The 21,824-nt window shown below is 51.2% G+C and overlaps 1 protein-coding gene across 2 annotated transcripts in view; it reads left to right on the top strand.

The window, feature by feature from the left end:
• The window catches only part of RPH3A (rabphilin 3A), a 58,256-nt gene that overhangs the window by 12,863 nt on the left and 23,569 nt on the right, over positions 1-21,824 (top strand). For both annotated transcript variants that reach the window (XM_006908570.1, XM_006908569.1), the window contains 6 exons: positions 15,232-15,361; positions 16,578-16,664; positions 17,235-17,400; positions 19,840-19,878; positions 19,980-20,132; positions 21,683-21,769. In XM_006908570.1, coding sequence (XP_006908632.1) covers positions 15,232-15,361; positions 16,578-16,664; positions 17,235-17,400; positions 19,840-19,878; positions 19,980-20,132; positions 21,683-21,769 — 662 coding nt within the window. The remainder of the gene's footprint in view (positions 1-15,231; positions 15,362-16,577; positions 16,665-17,234; positions 17,401-19,839; positions 19,879-19,979; positions 20,133-21,682; positions 21,770-21,824) is intronic.

Consider the following 21,824-nt stretch of genomic DNA (forward strand, 5'->3'; position numbering starts at 1 on the left):
CTGGGGGCGGGTTAAAACGCAGGAAGCGGGCGGGAGCGTGTCTCTGGGGGCTGCAGGTGTGTGTGCGGGCACAGGGTGTCTGAGCCCATCTCAGCTGCACGGAAGCGTGTTCTAGAGACAATGGCCATGTACGTGCCAGAACGTACAGCTGAGGACGAGCCAAGGAGGAGAGTGTGTGTCACAGAGACAGCGTGAGAAAGAGAGGGCACATCCCAAGCGAATTATATAAGGAGATCAGTCCTGAGAGGGAGCCAGCATGACATGAGGCCTCAGCGGGTAACCTGGGGGGTCTGGACTCAGACCGGGGTCCTCCCCAGCTTCCTGCCGCCCGCCCTGCGTCCCGGGCACGTCGCTTCAGCTCTCCCTAGTGGAAGCGGGGAAACGGTGATTATCCACAGGATCGTCAGGGGTACGTGAAGCGAGGCTGGTGTGGTTCCTGACCCGGGCTCTGGGAATCATGTTTAATAAATGATAGGAAAAGGGGAAGAAGTGGAGTTTGGAGGGGAGATTTAAAAAAAATGTGTGTGGGAGAGAAGCGACACGGTTAATGAGCAGGAGTATGAGGGGAGGGCAGCGCGTGGGTGGGCTTGAGAGGCGGAGTGGGGGGTGTGGGTGAGCGTCAGGGCGGGGGAAGTGAGGGGCAGCGACGGGAGAGGAGGGTGAGCGCGCGTGTGTGTGGGGGGTGCTGTTGGCATGGATTTCGGAAACTCAGGCTGTGGGGAGGCCACCAAGATGTCCTCCAAGACGGGACTCTCACATAGGAAATGGGCGGGGTGCTGGATGCCACCTCCTCCTCCAGCCCCCTCCCCAGGCTGTTCCTCCAGGGGCAGAACTGCTCACAGTGACATAAGCACTGAGGTGCCCGTGTGTCTCCTGCCCACACACTCAGCTAGGGGTTCGCAAGGCTCTTGGATGGAAAATCGCACTGTGAACATGTGGGAAGTGGGTGCCTTTGACTTGAGCCTCTGCAGATAACGTTACTCAGAGCAGCTGGGGAGGTGAGGGGTGCTGTTGACAAATGACAAAGACCCCCCCACAGACCATGTCAGCATCCTCAAGGGGTTGCTGAAGGGATCAGTCTTGAGGGGCCTGGTGGTGGGGTTGAGTTTTTGTTTTGTTTTTTAAAAGACATATCAGGAGGGAGGGGTTATCCAGGCTGGAGGTTGGCGAGCGGGGGTGTGTGTGTACATGATCGTGCGTATGTGTGCTGCTGTGTGTGAGCGTGTGTGTGTGTGTAAATGATCGTGCGTACGTGTGCTGGTGTGTGTGAGCGTGTGTATGTTCCCTTCGCCCAGCCACGGGCCTCAGCCCTGCGGGGAGCAGTGGGGACAAGCTCACTAAAGTTCAACCCTTGGAAGCAAGAATCTCTCTCGGCCTCTTTTCTGCATAGCGCTAACATGTTCCCACCAGCTAACACGTTTTATATTTTACACATTTGCTTTTTACACATTGTTTATCTTTCCCTGTCAGATTATAAGATTCCTGGAGGTAGAGGTTTTTGCCCGTTTGGGTCACCACTGAATCCCCAGAGCCTGGCACATAGTAGGTGTACAGTAAAATATTATCGAGTGAACGAGTGAATATGGCACACAGCGCTGCCCCCCAGTCTCTTTCTCCATCTCCTGTGACCCAGAGTCTGGAGAGTCTAGAATCTTGCAGTCCAGGGTCCACATTCCCAGGTCAGCACTCGGATCGGCTGGCTCGTGTCAGGTGCTGTCCCTCGTCCGGTCAGCTGTGGCCAGGGGCGCTGCCCATGTTACACCAGCGTGACTGCTGGTCCGCCTCTGGGGCGAAGTGAAGGGCAGTCTCTGTGGCCTGAGAGGATTCTAGCTTGAACGTTCTAGAACACAGTGGATGAGTTTCCTGCCTTGTCCTCCCTGTCTTGCGATGCTGCCTCAACTAACCCAGTGACATGGCGCAATAGCACAGGGGTTAATCACCCAGAGTCAGAAAGACCTGGCTTCCAATTCCAGCTCTGCCACTTCCCCCCGTGTGACCTCGGGTAAGCCATTTACCTCCCTGTGCCTCAGTTTCCTCGTGTGAAAAATGGGGATAACGTGGGCACATCCTTCTCAGAGAGCGTTCACCATGCCAAGGATGATCGCGGAGCCCGGCACGGAGCTCCCGCCCCACGACCAATGAACACTGACTTTGCTGAGGAAGCCCAGTTTGACGCTGGCCACGGCATCCGTTCTAGAATTATGCCCTGACACTCTTGTTTGGCAAGTTTGGGGATTCCAGCAGCCCCTGGCCTCCCCAGAAGGAGATCTGAGTGGCTTCCGGGGGAAGCTGGGGCCAAGCCCTCGGTGACAGTCTGGTGACAGTCTCCCTGTGCCGACAGCTGTGTTTCTGGCAGGCGGGAGGATGCCTCCAGGGGTTCAGGCCCTGGCAGCAGGGAGACCTCCCAGGCAGCGTCGCCAGAGGCAAACCCAGTGCCATTTGTGTCTTCCGAGCCCAAACCTGCCCTCATTCTTGTTCTTCCCACGCTTCCCTGGGGGACGATCAGAGAAGAGTCAGATGAAAGCAAAGCCACACATCAGACCAGGAGAGAGGCTGAAAATGGGGGGCCGCCGGGGCTGCCAGTTCAGAACCTGAGGTTCTCAGTTTCTTGGGAACCTCAGTTTCTCCACCATTCGATGAGGCGGGTCAATGCTGCAGGGTCCTTCCTGCTCAGACTACAGTGTCGGGGCGTGTCCGGTGGAGGACCCCGTACCGTGTGGTTGGCTGGCCCTCTCAGAGTCAGCGAGCTCCTTCTATGTTAAAATCGCAGATGTAGCCCCATCCCCATCTGGGTCCAGACACCCACCTCTGTGATGCTGAATCGTTTTTTTGTTTTTTTTTTTTCTTTCTGTTATCTGAGTGAAGGCCCTCTGGAGAGGTGCGAAGTCATCGTTAATAATAGTCGTAATAATAAGTACCGTTTATTGAGCACTTACGATGTGCCAAACACTGAGCCTAAAAACATATGGATCAACTCATGACCTGCTCCTCTCAACCCTGTCGGGTAGGTGCTATTCTTATCCTCATTTTGCAAGTGAGGAAACTGAGGCCGAAAGAGGTTAGGTCACTTGCCCAAGGTCACATAGAGTCAAGTTATACATCCTGTCTGGCTGACGCTCAGAATTATGCTCTTACCTATTAGGCGTCTTTCCCGAAGGCCCGCCCCAAACTTTCTAGAGCGCAGAACATGGACACTTTAAAAGCTCAGGTTGGGAGGGGGCACATTGGGAGCTGGAAGCTGGAGCCCCTTCTATGCTGACCCTATTCCTTCCAGATCCGTTTGTACCTCCAAAGCTTGCCAGAACTGGTCTCTGTGCTCCTGTGGCTCTCAGAGGGCCAGGGGAGACATGCCCCAAGGCCTCCCAGGAAATTCTAGTTTTGCTAGAGTCAGATGCCCCAAGGAGCCCCAAGGAGCCCCAAGCAATGCAGCCCGTTCCCTCCCTGGAGCTTCTTGATTCCACCCAAGGGTGTGTCCAAACCTTTGTTCACCACTCAGCCCACAGCCCAGCTCTGCTGCCTTCAGCATTCCCAGCGGAAGAGGTGATAGATAGGAAGAGGAAGGGAAACTCATTAAACTGCCTCATTTTGTGCCACCCCCTTTCCTATTCAAGAACTAAGTGGGATTGCAGAGTTTATTTTGCATGCCCTGACTGCTACAGCCTTTCTCTATTCCTTAGGACGCTTGGCTTATGAGACCGAAAATTAATTCCAGAGAGGTTATTCCAGTTCTCTATTGCTATGTAACAAAGCACTAAAAATCCAGTGACTTGAAGCAACAACAGTGTATTATTTTTCATGATTCTGTGGGTTAAGAATTCAGGCAGGTCTCTGCGGGGCAGGCTTTCTGCTCCATGTGGCATGGGCTGGGGTTGCTCACTCAGCCACATTCAGCTGGTGGCCGGGCTGGACTGGACGGTCCAGGAAAGCTTCACTCCCGTGTCTGTGCCTCGGTGCGCTGTCTGTGGCCCCTCTTTCCATGGGATCTGTCCTTTTTCAGTAGTCTGGCCTGAGCTCTTTATATGGCATGGCAACCGATCCCAATAGAGCAAAGATGGACGTTGCCAGCATTCTGAGCAGCTAGGTCCAAAACTGGTAGGGCATCTGTCCACCACATTCTGTTGGAGAGGGGGAATAGATCCCACCCATCTCCTTATGGGAGGATGGCTTATGCATCCAGGGATGGAAGGCTTTCATGGGGGCCATCTTAGCAGACTCTACCACATTGCAAAAAGGGAAATTTAATATAAGGATTCAGAGCTATCTCCAGGGAGGGGAGGGCAGGATCATAGCCTAGCCTCGTGAAAGGTCTGCTTCTCCCCCACGTAGTAGAAAATTTACCCGTGTGACACCTCCCTAGTTGTTACGGCTCTTCTCAGTCCTTACTCCAAGTTCCCAGGGAAGGAGCTCTGATTGGTTCAGCTCTCCCCGTGTGCCCAGTCCTCATCCACTCTGCTGTGGCCAGAGGTGCCAGGTGCACAAACATGGCTGCCGAGTGCTTCCCCTGAGTGTGAAAAGGTCGTCTGTGAGTTGGACAGACACCCATGAGGTATCTACACAACTTTTAGATGAATTGAGACTGGAAGTAAACGTTTGCCTAGGAAAATTTGTGTTTGCGGTGTTGGGGTTTTTGGTCCCTCTGCATCCTTATTGTATTTCTTTCTGTCCAGAGCCTCTCAAAGGTATTTGCTCACGTATCCTGCCTGCAAAGGGACAGGCAGCTGGTGGCTTCCATTTGAGGTCAACTTTCCGAAACAGACGGGCCCAAAGAACTAATTAGGATTTGTCATTAACCTTGGTGTCCAGATGCCGTGATGGAGGAGGGAGTGAGAGAGACACCACCTGTTGTTGTTGCCAGAATCTGTGGGGTTCCCATCACCTCCGCATCTCGGTTTCATCATCCCGTATGTTTTTGGTACAGAACGTGGGCAGAGGGAGAAGTGCGTAATAGCGCTTAGCACGGTCTATATCTAATGAGGTGTCTTTCCTATGGCTTGACAAGCCGACGATAAGCCCGGTCATACTCTCCTCCTTCTAAAGGAAGACCCGCCCCCCATTTTTGACCTTGAGTCTTAGACATTCTACGGATAGAATTCAGGGTTCTAGGGCATCCTGATACTACAGACACATTTATGTGTGTGTCTGTGTGCATTTTTAAAGAAGAAATATTCATAGATTTCACCAGGTTGCGGGGGAACTCTGAACCCCCAATGTTAAAACTACTTAGTAGTGCCTCAGTTTTCCCAGGGATGGGGTCAATGGTTTCTAATGTCCTAAGCCTTAGTACTTAATGGAATCTCTTTGTACAAGATGAAAATGGAAATGTTAATTCCTTAATTAGCTCAGTGCCTGGCAGAAAGAGAGAACATCTTAAACGAACCCTACACGCAGATGACCGAGCCTCTCATGGAGTGACTTTAATCTCACCGCGTGAGGTTGTGCCGCGTGGTCTCCAGGTCCCTTCGACCTCGGCACCGTTTGCATTTGGCAACAGATAATTCTTCGTGCTGGGCTGTGCTGGGCATCGAAGGATTTCTTAGCTGTGTCCCTGGCGCCTCCAACCATTAGATGACTGTAGTAATCTTCCACCCAGATGTGACAACCAAAAATGTCTCCGGATGTCACCATATGCCCTCTGGGAGGTAAAACCACCCCTTATTGATGACCACCTGTCTAGCCCTTTTGTTGGGTGGTTCGCAAGAGGGAGAAGAAGCAAACTTGAGAATTTCCCGGCAACCGTACTCAGCTTTTAAGGAAACGACGATACCCTCCTCTTATAAAGCACCGTGTGCCGGCACGTGCGCGAAGCTTTGTGTGGCTTCACTTATGTATCATCCTCACCACCACGCGGCGCAGCAGGCCATATTGTTATCATTCCCACTTAACAGATAAGGAAACCGAGGCGCGGAGAGGTTGAGCAACTTGCCCAGCGTCACACAGTTAATAAGCGATTACAAACCCAGGCTGCCTGGCTCCATAGTCGTGAGTCTCATTTTGCTATTCTACAGAGAGTCAAGTATTTACTGCCAAGCACTGTGTTAGGAACTTGCAAATATGTTATATTTCCTTTAATGCCCTAGTGTCCTGACTGAGAGAGACACTGTCGTCTCTGCCTTCAGCTGACAGAATGCAAGCTCAGTGAGTACACAGCCTTTACATGGCCAGCGGTACACAGCCTTTACATGGCCAAACCAGACTCTGAACTTGAATCTGTCTTTCCACTTTATCCCATTGCCTTTGGAAGTACAGATAGGGAAGGCAATGGACAAACGACTTCAGAGATTTAAGGAAGCCGTCAATGTACAGGATGTCTCCGATATCCACTCAGTTTAATTGGCTGTCTCACACTTCTTCCTTCAAGGGGGGAGTTCATTCCTGTCCACCCAATCACCCTTGTCCCCTGCGGGCCTCAGCGCCACCTTCTCTCCACTCTACTTTTTGTGACAGAAAAGGGCAGTTAGAGGGATTAGGAAGAGCTCCCAGCCTAAGTACGGATTGAAACAAAGACTTCATTCTTCTAAACAGTATGGGGGGGGCCAGGCCTCGCCTCCAACCCCGTCTCTGCCACTCCCGGGCTGTGCGCCCTGGGGTAAGTGGCTTCCCCTCTGTGTGCTTTGGTTTCCCCATCTGTATAATGGGAGTGAATAACAGAACCGGATGTCACAGGTCGTAGATGGCTTAAGGAGAGCGACGCACGTGGAGCACTTAGTGCAGCACCTGGTAACGACTGCTTTTCCTGGCGTTACAATGACCCAGCACCTTGCCTGGCAGTGAAGACATTCGCTTGGCTGAGCCCTCCAGCTCTTTCTCTCTTAGCTCCCTTGCTTCTAACTCTGAGCCGGGGAGACCACCCCACCTCCCCAAAGTGCTGAGGTGCAGGCAGGAATCCCATTCATCAATCCATCAAGGGGAGAGATTGGGATCTGTCACTCCCCAGGGGGCAGCAGTAATAAACAGCTATGAGAATTAATGAGTCGGAAATGCACGCAGCCCACATGCCAGCTGCCTGGCTTCACCACAGAGCGACTCAGTCGTTTCGGGACAAGTTCCTGAGAGACCCTGTGTTGGGCTCTGATGTCACCCCCTGTCAGAGCAGCCATAACCACCTCCTATTTCTAAATTCTGTCCCTGTTCGCAGCAGGTGGCCTGATCTTGACTTCAGAAAATGCTAAGTTTAATAAAGTTAACGGCAATATCCCCCCACTTGGCAGTTAGGGTGAAGGGAAAAACAGCATGATTCTGGAATCGATGTGTGTGTGTGTATGTGTATGCATGTGTGTGTGAGAGAGAGAGAGACAGACAGACAGATAAATTCTGTCCCTGTTCGCAGCAGGTGGCCTGATCTTGACTTCAGAAAATGCTAAGTTTAATAAAGTTAACGGCAATATCCCCCCACTTGGCAGTTAGGGTGAAGGGAAAAACAGCATGATTCTGGAATCGATATGTGTGTGTGTATGTGTGTGCGTGTGTGTGTGAGAGAGAGAGAGAGAGACAGACAGACAGACAGACACAGACAGACAAAGAGAGACAAAGAGACAGGAAGACAACATGCATCCACTCCCACTTCGCTGCATTTTTGTGACACGTGCAGTCATGGTCAACCACAGCTCTAAAGGCAGCTGCTCCGGCCCCATCCCACCTCTGGTGGAACACCAGCTCTTTGCTGTTTCCCTCTCCAGTTCAGGGACTGGCACCTAAACCCATCGCACCCCGACAGGCCGGGTAATCTTCCTGAGCTCCGCGGCATGCCACAGTAAGCCTACTTCCTGGCGCAACAGGACATCCATTAGCCTTCTCTTCCACATCTAACGACACGCTGCAGCTATACCGGTTTGAAAGCTCAAAAGCAGTTGCCTGAGTGCTTCCGAGGCCAGTTTGGACTTTTTAAGGGCGTCCGAGCTGACGGACAAACACCGTCAGTCCCGCAGTCGGCTTACATCCTTGTTTGCGGAAGGCCAAGCCCCCTGCAAGGGAAGAGCATGCGCAGCCGGGCACGGAAAAGCGTATTCTGTATGTTGGTGCTGAGTATGTGTGTGCGAGGGTGTGCGCATGCACGCGTGTGCTCACAGGCGCGTGTGGACATGGGCCTCTACAGGTGTGCCTGTGGGCATATGTAGTCACATGTGGGTGCATGTGCCATCTGCGTGTGTGTATTTAGAGATAGGCATATGAGTCCGGTCAATTTCTAGTCACCTTAGCCCTTTTAAAAGCTTTAGAAAGACAAATTACATGGCTGGATTATGGCACCCTGGTTACATAGAAAAAACGGGAGTACAGGGAGTTATAAAAGCCACAGATTTCCAGAAGAAATAATTAGCAGCAACCATTACTGAGTCGTTACCATGTTCCAGGCATTTCACAAACACTCTCGTTTTCTCTTTGCGACGATCCTGGGAGGTAAGGACTTTGTTTTCCCTAATTTACAGATTAAAAAATGGAGGCTCAGGAAGGTTAGGTAACTTTCTTAAGGTCACAGAGCAAGGTTCAGATGTGGTCCCAAGCAAGCTCACTCCAGAATTGGTACATGACACCTGCATCCTAACTGCTTCCCATTTCTAAATTCTGAAGGAGCGTGTGTAGGTGTGCGTGTGTGTGTTCGCACATGTGTAGAGAGGCTACACTTCCCTGCGGTTGAGAACCTGGAGAAGGTGATTGGAACCTTCTAGAGTCTAAAGCCTGGCTTGCCTGACATCCATGGCCAGGCAGGGAGGAATTGCCCAAACCTTGGTCCGGAGAGGAGGGCTGATGTCTGATTCAGACCTGAATCAGGTGGAACTAGAACCTGGGTGGCACATGGGGCCGGAATGTGGGTATGGAAAGCAGAATAGTGGTCCCCCCCAAAGGTGTCTACATGCTAATCCCCAGAACCCGTGAACACGTGACCTTTCACGGCCAAAGGGACTTGGCAGATGTGATTAAGTTAAGAATCTTGAGATGGGTTAATCCTGGATTATCCCGTGGGCCCAATGTCATCTCAAGATCACGGTGTCATAAGATAGAAGCAGGAAGGTCAGAGCCGTGGCGAGATTGGACAAGGCTACACTTCCGGCTTTGAAGATGGAGGAAGAGGTCGTGAGCCAAAGAATGCGGGCAGCTTCTGGAAATTGGAAACAGCAAAATCATTCTCGCCTAGAGCCTCCAGGAGGAATGCAGCCGTGCCATCGACTAAACTTAGCCCAGGCGTCTGCTCTCCAGAACTGTTAAGGTAGTAAATATACATTGTTTTAAGCCACTTAGTTGTGGTAACTCATTACAGCGGCCCTAGGAAACTAATACACGGAGTGGCTCTCTAAAGCCTGTGAGTGCGCAGTGGCATTGCGTGTACTCTTTTACCACTACTGAGTTAGACCCATTTGGGACAATCCTATAGTTTCAAGAGACCTGGTCCAGCCCCTTGTGTGGCTAAAGCCCCGGGCCCTGCCTGCCTGATTCTAGGTGAAACCTCTACAGCATCTGAGCTTCCCAAGGTCTCCATTCATATGTCCATGTGTTGTCTCAAAACTGGCGAAGTTGAGTCTCTTCTACTGAAAGCCTCGAATGGCCGTCTCTCGAGCCTCATCTCCCGCCTTCCAGCCCACCAGCCGTGCTGAGCATCTCCCAGCTCCTAGAAGTTGAGTCTCTTCTACTGAAAGCCTCGAATGCTGTCCCATCACTCTTAGACTCAGGACCCTGCGTGGCGTGGCCCCTGCCCGTCTCTCGAGCCTCATCTCCCACCTTGCAGCCCACCAGCCGTGCTGAGCATCTCCCAGCTCCTTTGCACATGCTGTTCCCTCTTCTTCCAAGGCTCTTTCTCACCCTCTTTACGGGGTTCGCTCCTCTTTCTCATCACGTCTCAACTCGGTGTCACTTCCTCCGGGGCCCTAGCGTGACTGTTCACGTGCCTCTCTCATGAGTTCTCACCACCGCCCATGGTTGTTCTTCGGGTAACTTACTATCAGTGTAACTGTGGCGGTCTATGTGGTTATTTAGACAACGTCTGAATTCCTCCCTGGAGTGCCGGCTCCACGGGGGCAGGAACCTCATCCGTTTTGCTTCCTTTTGGGTCCTCGCTGTCCATTTGGCACGTGGTAGATGCTCCGTAAATACTTGACAAATGAATGAGTTGCTCGTCTGCATCCATTCGAACGGCAAGGTCGGACCAAGTTGGAAATCCACTTCCCACCACCTCCAGAGGTCATCTGTTGGAGCCCAGAGGAGGGGACATAGCCTTCCTGGTGCCTCTGGGAGCATCCTGGGAAATGGGGGTGTGCCCACCTGACTTTACTGAGTGACCAACAGCTCCCCTTACGCACCCAGCCTGATGATGGATGTGTTTCCTGGATGTGAGGCACGAGGAGTAATCGTAAAGTTAATCGGGCATGTAGAGACATAACTAAAGAGTGACGGCCACGTACAGTGTCCAGCTAATTGGGCACTTAACGTGGAGACATTAAACAGGCAAACAGAACCAGCCCGCCAGCACGAAAAGGTCTTCTCTTAGACGCTGACGGTCCTTCCATCTCAAAACATGTGAGGACATCCCGATTTTTCAGCCTCAGGGTCTGGGAATCCCCAAGTGTTGCCCACTTAACGTGCATGGCCTCTAACCTGTCCCCTCTCACATTACGGCCTGGGAAGCGGGGCCCCGAGAACAAAGGCTGTTCAAGGTCATCGACCACATCAAAGACAGGGTTCAAACCTGGTGTTTTAACCTGTGGCTTACATGTTCTCTGTCTTGAAGAATGCACTCTCTCTTCTAACGTAAAGGTAACGCCGGGTCAAGCAGGTGCAGAGGAGTGTAGCTAATCGGGTGCTTAGGGAGGAGGAGATGCCAGAGGCATTAGAGAGGGAGATGAAAGTTACTTGTCACCCCACCATGTGGCGGTACTCACTGTGCATGTTTTGGTGTGTTTCTTTCTTAATTCTTTTCTTTACCAGTGCACACCATGAAGATATTCAGATGAGCACGTTCCAAACCCAAACTCACACCCTCACCAAATTTTACATCCCGGGTTTTGAAGGTTTGTTTTTTTTTTTTTAACCCATTTCATATAATAAGAAGAGCATTTGCCATGCGATCGGTCACACTGCTTCCTTCCTTCCTGCTGCATTTCTCAAAGCGTGCCCAGGGATTCTCCAGCACCGGGATCATACAAGGAAGCCACTCCAAATACAGATTCCCAGGCCCTGCCCAGCCCTGTAGAATCGTTGTCTGGATGTTGAACACTCTCCCCAGGCGACCTAGCGGCGCCGTAAATCGTGGGCTCTCAACAGAGCTGCGTGCTGACATACACGCTTAACCGGATCCGCGGCTGAGAGGCTCAGAGGGTGGGGGGCCCTGCGTTGTGTTCTTTTTTAATGCTCTCTGGGTGACTGGCGTGTAGTGAGGGTTGTGAGCATCTTCCGTTCTGCATATAGTGCTCTGTTCCCTGCCAAGGCCGGGAACAACAAACATTCCTTCTGGGGCGAAGAAGCTGAAGTGTTTTAGCGCCAGGACAAAGACCCACTTGTGAATCGTGGGCTCCCACGACATAATTTTGAATAGCTCCTTACAAAGTTTGATTTCCAGGTTATACTCTTTGGCTGTTGGGGCCTCTGTGTTGAGGCCCTAGCTCTGGGGGCTGCGGAGGGCGTGTCCAAGTGGGCGGGCTGCAGGAGACCCCCTGCCCATCCCGCTCCGAGGAAGGTCTGCCCATCGCTACCCCACGTCTTCTCTCTTTATCGGACTGTATCGAATTCACAATAGCAAGGTTCCCTGAGCCGAGATATCCAAATAACGATCTTAACTCTGTTGTTTTTCTGTGCCGTTGGCTGCCGCTGGTAGAAGCTCATGAGATGCTACCAGTCCGGCGTGGGTTAATGGGGCCTTTCAGCATTTAGGCTTAAATGGTGGAAGAAACAAGCATCTTGGAAGGGAGGCTAGAATGTAGGTCTACAAGTGGTGGGTGAATCCCCAGTCCTTAGTTTCCAGAGGAGGCAGGAGAGCCTCCTAAGTTCCGTGAACAAAGTGTCCACTGTTTGGCTTTGGGTCATCTGTCCCACGCGCTCTTTTCTGAGCTATGCTGGCAAAGTTCGACTTGAGGCAGGAGGCCACGGGGCTTAATGAAAGAAAGATGACTTGCCGGCACAGAGAACTAGATTCTAGCCCTGGCTGAGCGGTCCCAGGCCAAGCTCTCTGTGCTTTGGGACCCCCACTGAGAGAGTGAGCAAAACAGAACCTGACCATTTTCTGGCTAAGACAGCGGGTGAAGGAGAACAAGGCTGTGTATAGGAGAGAGAGCACCGTGCGCTTACCGTCCGCTGCCCCCGTTAGCTCACCTCACTGCCTCCTAATATTCTGTAATTCTGTGGCCTTGAAAGGCATCCAGAGAGGCAAAATCCAGAGCTAAAATCCAGATTTCTCAACCCTGTGCCGAGGGTTCTTTTTTATTATTATTAAATTTATCGGAGCGATATCGGTTCATCAGGCTGAGGGTTCTTAAGAGGAACGAGATGGCGGGGCAGCTGTTGGGTGTCTCGTCCCCGCTCCAGGGAAGCAAGGGGAGAATGGAGCAGAACCAGGTGGGGCGATCGTGTGCGCGTAACTTGGCACTTGGCGGTGACCGAGGGGCCCTTGGTGCGGGGGAAGGCAGGGGAATTGAGCAGGTGATCAGACTGCTCCAGACGATTCCCCTAGCTCTGCTTGGCACACAGTGGCGGTGTGGCGTAGCCGTTAAAAACAGGCGTGGAGCCAGCCTGCCCGGGTCTGAAGCCCAGCTTTCTCCACCTCCTCTAGTGTGATTGGCTAAATCACTTAACCTCTCCGTGCCTTAGTCTTCGCATTTGGAAAACGGGGCCAGGAATAACCCTTAGCTTACAGAGCCGCTGGAAGAATTCATTAACGAAATTCAGGCGGGGAGCTTATCTCTGCCCGGCGCATAGGAAGCGCTCAGTGATGTTATCCTGATGTTCTCCTAGGTGTCCTGGGGCCATGCACTGGGGGCCTCGCTTCTGGCTCCCGCCGCCTCCCATCGTCCTATAAAAACAATGTTTAGGGAAAACGCGGGAGGTGGCTGGTGCAGCGGAGGAAGGGAAGAGGGTGCTGCCTCCGGCCCTGTGTACCCTGCTTCCCAAGCCACCCTGTCCAATCCGGGTCACAGGGAGACCCCGGAGCCTGCAGGCTGCTTTGGGCTCTCCCTTGGGCACAGCGGCCCTCTGTTGAATGGACCACAAAAGAAATTGCTGCTATTTATAACATTTCGAGTCAGAGCACTCGAGGGGGTGGCAGGAGCGAGGAGGGCCTGTGGGAAGTGTCAGCATCAAGTGGCTGACAAGGACCTTTTGGAGCCCGGGCCACCCAAGTCCCACCCCAGTGGTTCCCACACCCACGGTGTCCACAGCTGGGACCCAGCCCATGGAGGGCGGGGCAGAGTCCGGCTCTATCTGAGTCCCCTGGCTGTGGCTGAAATGGGAACAGGAAGGTCCTGTTTGAGGACAAGGCAAGGAGATGACTTCAAGCTGGTGGGAAATGTCCCAAAAACCCACGTGACATGAAAGCAGAATGCCCACGGTGAAGTTGTTCTGCAGCCTTGCTAAGCGGAGTGCGCAGGGGGCCAGTGGCATTGTGTGCGATCACTTGGGAGCTTTCTAGGAATGCAGCACCTCAGGCCCCACCCAGACCTGGTATCTCGGAATCTGCATTTGGTCAAGATGCCCATGAACTAGTATAATGCACCTGAAACTTGGGTTCTGGTTTCGGCTCTGCCACACTTGCTAGCTGTGTGACCTTGGGCAAGTCATTTAACTTCCCTGTGCCTTACTTTTCTCCTCACGGGTAAAAGGACATAATAGTGGTGCCTACCTCCTGGGTTTGGGTGGCAAAGCTCTTTATACCAGTCAGGTATATAATAAACACTGTGTAAGTATAAACTGTTACTATATGTCACCTGATACGCAATTCGGCTTGCTTTTGCCGGATACAAATTTGGGAGGTGGGCTGCCCTCATTCATCCCATGACTCAGCCATCGTGTATGAACACTCGCTGTTCTGGCCCTGGGGACACACAGCAGGGAAGAGGACAGACAAGGTCTCTGGCCCAGGGGAGCCCAGAGTGAACTCACAATGAACCTTAATGCAGTCGGTGCAGATAATCTCAAAATTACTTACAAATATGACAGGTGCTTTGAAGAAGTATAAGTTTGCTGTCAGAGTAAATAAAATGTCAGAGAATGCTTTTAAGAGGAAGTGACATTTCAACTGGAATCTGAAGGATGAGGGGAATCCAGGTAAGACAATCTCGTGTGTGTGTGTGTGTGTGTGTAAGAGAGAGATCACAAATGTGTATGTGTATGCGTGCTTGTGTGTGAGTGTGTGAGTGGAAGCTGTATTCCCACAAATGTGTATGCGTGTGCGCGCTTGTGTGTGAGTGTGTGAGTGGAAGCTGTATTCCAGGCACAGGGAGCAGAATGGGCCAAAGTCCTGAGGCAGATAGGAGAACTGGAACTCGAAAACCAGCGTAATCAGAGCAGTGGTTCTCAGACTTGAGTGGGCATCAGAATCCTCTGGAGGTTTTGTTAAAACAGGTGGCTGGGCCCCACCCCCGGAGTCTCTGATTCGGTTGGTCTGGGGCGGGGCCCAAGAATTTGCATATCTAACAAGTTCCCACGTGACTCTGATGCTGAGGGTCTGGAGAACCCATATGGAGAACCACCGAACCAGAACCAGAGCACTGAACGCCAGATCAAGAGGGAGAAGAGGTGTAAGGTTTCCCCTGGGGCCAGACCACGTGGGGTCATGGAAACCTCATGGAATGGGAACCACGTAAAGGCGTTGAAGCAGAGTGGGAGTGACCTGGTGAGATGTCTGTCTCAGGAACAGCGTCCTGGCTGTGGGGGGAGGACAGTTTGTAAAAGGCTCTGCGTGGAAGTGGGCAGACTATGAAGAGGTTACTGCAGTCGTCCAAGTGAGATGAAGGTGGCATGGAAGTGGTGCGGATGGAGAGAAATAGGTGGGTTCCAGAAATATTGGGGCGATAGATGCGATAGAACTTGGTTAGGTCATTGAATATCAAGAGAGGGTCAAGGGAGACCCCACCTGTGATGTTCTTCAGATGCATCAGACTTCACGTTCATGCGACTGTTTCTTAGGGAAGGTCCAACAGTCATCATCAGATCCTTAAGATTCTATGACCCAAACAAGGTGAAGACCATTAGCCTGATACTGTGGGAAATGCAGGTGGTGCCTGGCCCTAAAATGTCCCGTGTCTCTGCTTCCAGGCGCCTGGTGGACCGTCTGGAGAACATGAGGAAGAACGTGGCCGGGGACGGGGTGAATCGCTGCATACTGTGTGGAGAACAGTTGGGGATTCTGGGCTCCGCCTGCGTAGTGTGTGAGGACTGTAAGAAGGTACCATCACCCTCCTCTTCCCCTGCATCCCTGCTCATCACATGCAGAGGGGATGGGCCTGGGCTCAAGCCTCAGGGATCCCTGGGTCTTGGGGATAGAGCTGGGATCCTTAAGGGTAGTTGCCAGAGTGTGATTCCTTCTGGGATGCTCTCGTGCCCAGCTATCTCCCGAGGTAACCCCGATCCTGGTTCCTCCCACGGAAGTCACTGTGACTCTTCAGAGCTCAGCTCTATCCAGGATGAACTTGGGAGCTTGAGGTAGGACACGAGCTATAGTTGAACTTACAGGTATCCTGGTTTTGGCTTAGCAAGTTATATGTCATGCCGAAGAGCCTGATGGGCACGTGTCTACACATGCATGTCCTTGGAAGGCTAACCCGGTACTCTCTTACTTACAGCACAGGTGACTTAGAAAGCCACCTCCGGCCAAGTTAGGGTCACTGTGCTTCGAGAGCCTTCATTCTTGAGGGCAAGACTCCTCCTGCTCCTCCACCCTGCACCCTCTCCTCAGCTGTCTGCACTTGACAATCCAGGACAGAGGGAGAGCTGACCTTGGGTCTGCCCGATTCCCAGGAAAGCAATTCAAGGGAACAGCCCAGCCAGAGACATCATGATGTCACTTGGCATCTCCGGCTTGAGGTCCCACTTAGTATTTAAATGGAATATTGAGGAAAGTTGATCTAGTCCCCAAAGCTCGTCTGCTGCAGTCAACCAATAGTGAGAATTTGGTGATTTATTAATTTTTACTATTTTTTTTTGATTGCCAGGAAACAGCCAAAAGTATAATGTCCCATCACACGGTCGTAGCTTACTCAGATAATTTACTTCTCCTCGAGGAGTTGAACCTGTAGTCATACCCTAGGGTGCCTCAAAATTGTTTGGGAAGAAAGAAGAAATAAATAAATAAACAAGATAGATATCTGGCCTTTCCTCTTAAAAACTCATGTCGATGATCTCCCCTGCATGGATGCCAAAAACTCAGAGCCCCCAGGGACTCTTGGAGAATTCCCTCATCTAGTGCTTGTTATTGGAAGTTAAGACTCAAATTAGAACTTCATTCTAACTGGCCTTGGTCGTGGAAAGGAGAGTTCTAGATTTTTACATCCACCAAGAGAGGATGGAGCTCCACTGCCACCCTTCCCCGCCACTTCCCCCGATCACTAGCAGCTCCAAGCCTAGTGTGTCTGAGTGTGCACTGAACTATGTTCTGTCCCCAGAATGTCTGCACCAAGTGTGGGGTGGAGACCTCCAACAACCGCCCACATCCCGTGTGGCTTTGCAAAATCTGCATCGAGCAGAGGGAGGTGAGCAGACTGGTACCACCTGGCTTCTAGAGCGCCCTCCCTTTATGTCCAATTGTCCTTTCCTCCCTAGAATCAGGGAAACAGGGTGGCAGTTGGGGGCTGGGGAACCTGGTCAGGTATGTGTTTTAAGGGGTTGGTATGAAAGGAACCAGCTCAGATGTGAACACGGGTGGAACAGTCCCCAAGTGTTTGAACGAATTTCTGTTCTCACCTAGTTCTGTGAATTTTCCTAGTAGTCGGGAGCACACCACATTTAAGACGTGGGAGACTGGGTGGCCAGTCTTTGGCCTTTCACTCTCTGGCTATGTGACCTTATACCAGTTTATAAGCTTTCTGATATCCAACTTTCTCCATCAAGAAAGTAGGTCTGCTCAGGCCCTCTCTATTGAGCGTTCAGGGGTATCGTGTAAATCAAATAGAAATTGCGAAAGCCTGCAGTTGGTAAGAAAAGAGTGTTGGTTGTTGTGTCAGAGCGCCAGGGAAAGGAAGCAGAGTTAAAGACTGGCACTCGTGGAGGCAGGACCGATACGCTTGCCGCCATGTCTTCATCCTCCACCTCTCCTCCCCCAGGTGTGGAAACGTTCTGGAGCGTGGTTCTTCAAGGGCTTCCCCAAGCAGGTCCTCCCACAGCCTATGCCCATAAAGAAGACCAAGCCCCAGCTGCCTGTCAGTGAGCCTGCTGCCCCTGAGCAGCCCGCCTCTGAGCCCAAACACACTGCCCGGGCTCCAACTCGAGGTAGGACCAAAACAAACAAACAAAAGCATCTCTCCTTTTAGGACCAAGGACAGAGCTTAGCTAACTGGTCTACCTGGAGAGTGTCTTGACATCACATCTGTGTTTCTACCTAGTTGGTGGACAGCCAGCCTCTGGGCTTGGGTCTAGGACTCCCATGTCCCCTTCACAGCTCACCGTGAACCCTTATTAAGAAGGTAGCACAGAGAACTCTTCAACAATGCCAGACTTCCAAAAGGCTTTGTTGTCATCCTTGATGGAGTCTTTAGAGGTACAGCAGAGGTGGAAATTAAAATGAGGAGCTGAGAGAGACTCTCACAACTGAAATATAGACTGGGGCTTGGGGGGATTTGGGGCTTGCTGATAAGGCCTTCCTGACCCCTGATATTTCTTCTATCTACCATCAGTAAATCTGAAATTGGACTAATTAAAAGTAAAAGATGAATAGAAAGGAAATTAGTAAAAGAACATTACCACTACTATGGATATTATCATTATCATCCAAGTATTATCATTAATTATTAAAATGCTTATTAAAAGAGAGAGGCAAAACAGTAAAAAGTAAAAAAGCAACCACAATAAAAATGCATTTAAATTTCAGTTGAATTAGGCCACGAGGACTGACTAGATAAAGCCCTTGCAATAATTTCAATTGAACACGAAGTGATAAAATCAGATGTGATTGACAGTTCTGGAGTTGAGTGCAAGCTGTGCTTCTGGAAGGAAGGTTATAGTTGAAGGTGTCAAAAATTTAAAGTGCCCAACTATGTCCCCCCACAAGATAACTTTTCAAGATACCCAGTACAGTGCCTGGCATTCAAAAAGGCATCAATGAATACTTTTCTCCTAGCAAGGCAAGAGCAATTTCTACTCTTTGCAGACAGTTGCCAAACTATCAGTATACACACTGCATCCCTGAAGAGCCCCGAGCTTCTACCACCAGAGCATCCTTCTTCCTGGTTAAGAAGACCAAGTAGCATAACTGTCAAGATCTTGGCCATCTGAGGCCAGGAGAACGTGAATCTGAATTCCAGCTCTGCCACTTACTAGCTGTGTGAGCTTGGTCAAGGGGCCCAACCTCCCTGAGACCCTTTCCTCATCTATAAAAATGGGCTTCACAGATCACCAGGTTACTCTGAGGATTAAACGAGATGCTGCATGGAAAGTGCTTTGCGGAGTACAGCACTTGGTAAATGTTGGCTAATAATATATAATGTTAACCACCTATGCAAGACACATATACATACATAAATACATAAATGATATGAATGAGCTTATCAGACAAACTCTGGACAAAACAGATGAATCTGAAAATATGGTGGGTGAAAGACCCATTCACCTCACTTGAAAGGACTGACATCACCGGCATTGCACAGTGACACCTAAAAAATTATTGGTGATGACATCCAGTGCCGGTAATGTGTGACAAGGCAGGTACTCTGTAAACTGTTGGCAGGACTGTAAGTCACTCCCAGCCTTTTCGAAAATAATATGGCAGGGTTTATTCAATTCGAAGTGTATATACCATTCGATCCAGCAATCCCTCTCTGGGAATATATCTAACAGCAGTAAAATACCATGTAAAAAGATATATGTGTAAGTATATTCGTGGCATCACTATTTATGGCAGCAAAAACATTGGAAAAACCTAACTATTTGTTAATAGGGGAATCGTTGAATGGATTACGATGTATCCATACCATGCCATATTAAACATCTTTTAAAATAGAATGATGTCGATGTCCCTCATAGATCTGGAATCACGTCTGTGATAAGCACTTCTAGAATCCTTTTCACAAAGCGGTACCAAACACCACATGAGTTCCAGGCTCAGTTCTGTGCCCTAGGGATAGAGAGGTATACAGAACAGACCAAAATTGCTGCCTTCGTGCAGCTAAAATTCTAGTGGGAGAAACATGCTCACGGACTGCCAGCGTGAATACAGGTAATATCAGGTAGTGACAAATGCCAGGAAGGAAAGCGAAGCCGGTGAAGGGGATAGATGTGACAGCGGGCTCTGCTTCGGATAAAGTGGCTGGAGAAGGGCTGTCTGGAGATGATCTTTGGGGAGATGCCTCACCATAGTGATAGGGCCCATAGAATCTTCAGGAATGTTGTGTGCAAAGGACTTGAGGCTGGAACATGCTTGGTGAGCCCTGGGGATAATCAGGGTGAACAGAGCACATCTAGAAGAGTGTGTAATCTGTGCTCCCAGCTGGGTCTTTTTTAAGCCCGTGTTTGCTCACGTGTGTCTGTGCTCACGAAGGAAACAACGTAAAATCGGAAACGAGGTACACCCAAGGGGAGGCTGGGAGGGGAGACTTTCAATTAAAAAAAAAGAGTTCTTGGGAGTGGCGGATGGGCCCCTTTGTAAGCTCCTTAAGTAATGGTTCTCCAGACACCATAAAACACGTATTCCCCCTCATTTTTCTCTCTCTCCAGGTGACGCCGAAGACAGGAGGGGCCCAGGTCAGAAGCCAGGTGGGTTCGGCCAAACCTGTCTTCTCCTTTGGGATGCGAGTCCTTTCACCCCATTCCCCCCGTTGACCTTTTCTCCATTCGATTCGTGCTTTTCCTTCCAGGCCCTGACCCGGCCTCTGCTTCTGGGCGAGGAAGCTACGGGCCTCCCGTGCGCAGGGCCTCCGAGGCACGAATGAGCTCGTCCGGCCGGGACTCGGAGAGCTGGGACCAGGGCCATGGCGCCACTGCTGGTGACTCCAGCCGGAGCCCAGCAGGTGAGAGAGATGGGCAGATCCAGGCAGGCCGCCTGGCTGAGGAGAGTCAGAAAGAATGGGGAGGACAGTGTTTGTATTCATCTGTTCTTTTCGTACTTAGCAAACACCTACTGTGTGCCATGCTTGGTTGCAGATGCTGGGTCTGGCCTACGGGAGAAGACAGGTTTCAGAAACAGTTCTGACTCCAGACGTCCAAAATTTTGGTTATATCCCTTTTTTTGCTCTTGTGCCCTATTTAAGAAAAACATATGATTTTTTTTCCCCTTCCTCCCCCAAAAAGCTCTGGGGCAAATGCCTCTTGGCTTTTTGCGTTCAGAAGTAAGGATGCTTCTCTCTCACGGGTCTGTCCGAGTTCTTTCTTCCCTTGGCAAGTGGCCTGTGCCGAAGGTGGCAGTGGGCTGGGTTAGCAGGGCCAGGATGCCACTCACAGGTGCTCTCATTGCATCGCGTGCCCAGCACCTCGGTCCTCTCTCGTGGTGGATTTTTCCAGCAAGAGTGCCCACCAGTGGGAGCCCCGGATTCCCGGACTTTGGAAGAAACGCCTGCTGGACCGCGGAGATCCGTGTTTCGTACCCCTTGTGTGCGAACTTGGAACAGCTTCATTTCTTTTGTAGCGAGGTCATGAGACTGAGTCGAAGTTCAACGGGCTGAATGTCAGGTCTCATGTTGACCTCTGGCCTTCTTTTTCTTAATAGTGGGTTCATGGCTTAGCACCTAATGGTCTCAAGCAGACTCCAGAGACCAAATGCCTGAGTCAAACCCTGGCTCTGCCACACGCCAGCCAAGAAACATCGGCTGAGCTCTTTTACGTCTCTGTGCCTCGGTTTCCCCATTTATAAAATGAAGATAATGCAGCACCCACCTCGCGAGGTGTAGAGGTCAAATAAGTTCTTATATGTAAAGTCTCCGGCACATGATAAACAGTCAATAAATGTTAACTCGTTTTTTTCGAGTAGGTAGAGTTGCCGCCTCCAGGAGGCATCTGAGAGGTTCAGAGAGGGTGAGTGAGCAGCCCAAAGTCACACAGCTTGTAAAAGGGAACACTTGAATGAAAAGCCAGGTCCATGTGACAATAGCGACGATTCTTTCAATAATAATAGAAGAATCCCGACATCTGCCACGTGTGGAGTGTTTCCCACGTGCCGTGCACTGTTCCGAGCTCTTTGGATGTATCATATCATTGCATCTCCACCGCGTGCTGTGAGGTAGATGCTGTTCCCCCCATTTAACAGATGAGGAGACCGAGGCCCAGAGAGGAGGGGTCACTTGTACAAGGTCACACATGGTGGAAGCAACGGCACAGAACCTGTGCTCTTCACCAGCCATGCTGCTGCTGTCACTCGCCCAGAGGGTCTGAGTATTGGAAAGAGACACCTCCCTGAGGGAGGAGAAGAGGGTCTGGAAGAGCTGAGAGTGTTGGGGGACGGCATTCAAACCCAGAAGGCATTGCCTCGCGCCGACTGACTGGTCCCAGCGTCTTCCTGCTTCCAGTGCGTGCGCGCGTGCGTGTACATAACATGACGAGCTGTTTCCTTTCCTTTCTCCTGCAGGTTTGAGACGAGCCAACTCAGTCCAGGCTGCCAGACCTGCCCCCACCTCAATGCAGAGCCCGGCACCTCCTCAGCCCGGGCAGCCAGGTACCTGCTGCCCGCCCACCCACCCACCCACCCCAGCTGTCACTCAGCAGTGACC

This window comes from Pteropus alecto, unplaced genomic scaffold (assembly GCF_000325575.1).
Source record: "Pteropus alecto unplaced genomic scaffold, ASM32557v1 scaffold113, whole genome shotgun sequence".
NCBI classification, from domain to species: Eukaryota; Metazoa; Chordata; class Mammalia; order Chiroptera; family Pteropodidae; genus Pteropus; species Pteropus alecto.